General features: G+C 40.7%; 1 protein-coding gene across 1 annotated transcript in view; it reads left to right on the top strand.

Moving 5' to 3' along the window:
* The window catches only part of PRIM1 (DNA primase subunit 1), a 23,501-nt gene that overhangs the window by 15,140 nt on the left and 6,764 nt on the right, over window positions 1-1,597 (top strand). The window contains exon 10 of the mRNA XM_023513650.1: window positions 468-559. Coding sequence (XP_023369418.1) covers window positions 468-559 — 92 coding nt within the window. The remainder of the gene's footprint in view (window positions 1-467; window positions 560-1,597) is intronic.

Genomic DNA, 1,597 nt, shown 5'->3' with positions numbered 1-1,597 from the left:
ATTTGAACCCGCCACCTTAGGTGTATGTGGCTGGCGCCTTAGCCGCTTGATCCAAGGCAGATATAGTAGTATGTTCGTACAGTCCCAGCTACTTGGGAGGCTGAAGCAAGAGGATCACTTGAATCCAGGAATTGAAGGCCAGCCTGGGCAGCATAGTGAGACCTTACCTCTAAAAACACACACAAAAAAAAGATTTTAAGGTCAAATAAGTTTGGGAAAAGTTAACTTAAACAGATTAGAAGTTTCTTTTGCTACCAGATTTTTGTCTTTAATATGATAATATGCACAAAAAACTCTAAGAAAAGGTCATGGTTTTTAGAATATCCCAAATTTAACTGGCCACATAAAACTTTCATAGATGCAGGAACTAATGCCCAAGAAAAAAAAAACTTTTATAGAAAATCTTACCAGATGGGTAATGCTGACCAAGAGCCAACTTTAAAATTCTCTTAATTTGTTACTTATAGCTCTATCTGCCATGAATTGGATGCTTGTTCCACTAATGAAGAGGACAATGAGGAGAATGAAGCTGAATCTGATACCAACCATAGAACCAGAGGTAGGTTCATACACTGAAGCTTCACTTTTTTTTTTTTTGAGACAGTCTCACTATGTTGCCTTCTGTAGAATGCCATGGTGTCACAGCTCACAGCAACATCTAACTCTTCGGGTTAGGTGATTCTCTTGCCTTAGCCTCCCAAGTAGCTGGGACTACAGGTGCCCACCACAACGTCCAGCTATTTTTTGTTGTGTATGTGGCTGGCACCCTAACCACTGAGCTATGGGCACCTCTGACTTAATTTTTTATGTAGATGTCTATCATTCCAGGAACTAATTTTCCTTGGATTCAGCCCAGAATGGATCAGTGTTTATCCTGAATCTGGCTCAGTAACAATAATATTATAGCAATGTTTCTGTCCTTTTTTTTTTCTTTTTTTTGAGACAGTCTTGCTGTGTTGTCCTCGGTAGAGTGCCATGGCAGCACAGCTCACAGCAACCTCCAGCTCTTGGTTTTAAGTGATTCTCTTGCCTCAGCCTCCCAAGTAGCTGGAACTACAGGCGCCTACAACACCCAGCTATTTTTTTGTTGTTGCAGTTGTCATTGTTGGTTAGCTGCCCAGGCCAGGTTCTAACCCGACAACTTCAGTGTATGTGGCTGGCGCCATAACCACTATGCTACAGGTGCTGAGCCTGTTTCTGTCCTTTTTTCATCACTTGCCAAAGGGGTGCGATTGAATCCAATCAGATTTAACAAATATTCACTAAGCAACTTCTAAATGCTGAGATCTATACTACAAGATCAAATTATTAATTGGTATTGATTGTTTGAATTTCAGTTTCTTAAATTCAATACCTATTTATTTAATACTTACTATAAATGTAGTACTTCTATTGTTTGTTTTTTTGTTTTTGAGACAGAGTTTCACTGTCGCCCTGTGTAGAGTGCTGTGGTGTCACAGCTTACAGCAACCTCAAACTCTTGGGCTTAAGCAATTCTCTTGTCTCAGCCTCCCACGTGGCTGGGAACTACAGGCACCCGCCACAATGCCCAGCTATTTTTTTTTTTGCAGTTGTCATTGTTGTTTAGCTGGCCCAG

The sequence above is a fragment of the Otolemur garnettii genome, unplaced genomic scaffold (genome assembly GCF_000181295.1).
Source record: "Otolemur garnettii isolate 467f Iridium unplaced genomic scaffold, OtoGar3 scaffold00043, whole genome shotgun sequence".
Taxonomy (NCBI): domain Eukaryota; kingdom Metazoa; phylum Chordata; class Mammalia; order Primates; family Galagidae; genus Otolemur; species Otolemur garnettii.
Note: the sequence above shows the minus strand (reverse complement) of the source record. Positions and strands in the feature narration are given on the sequence as shown.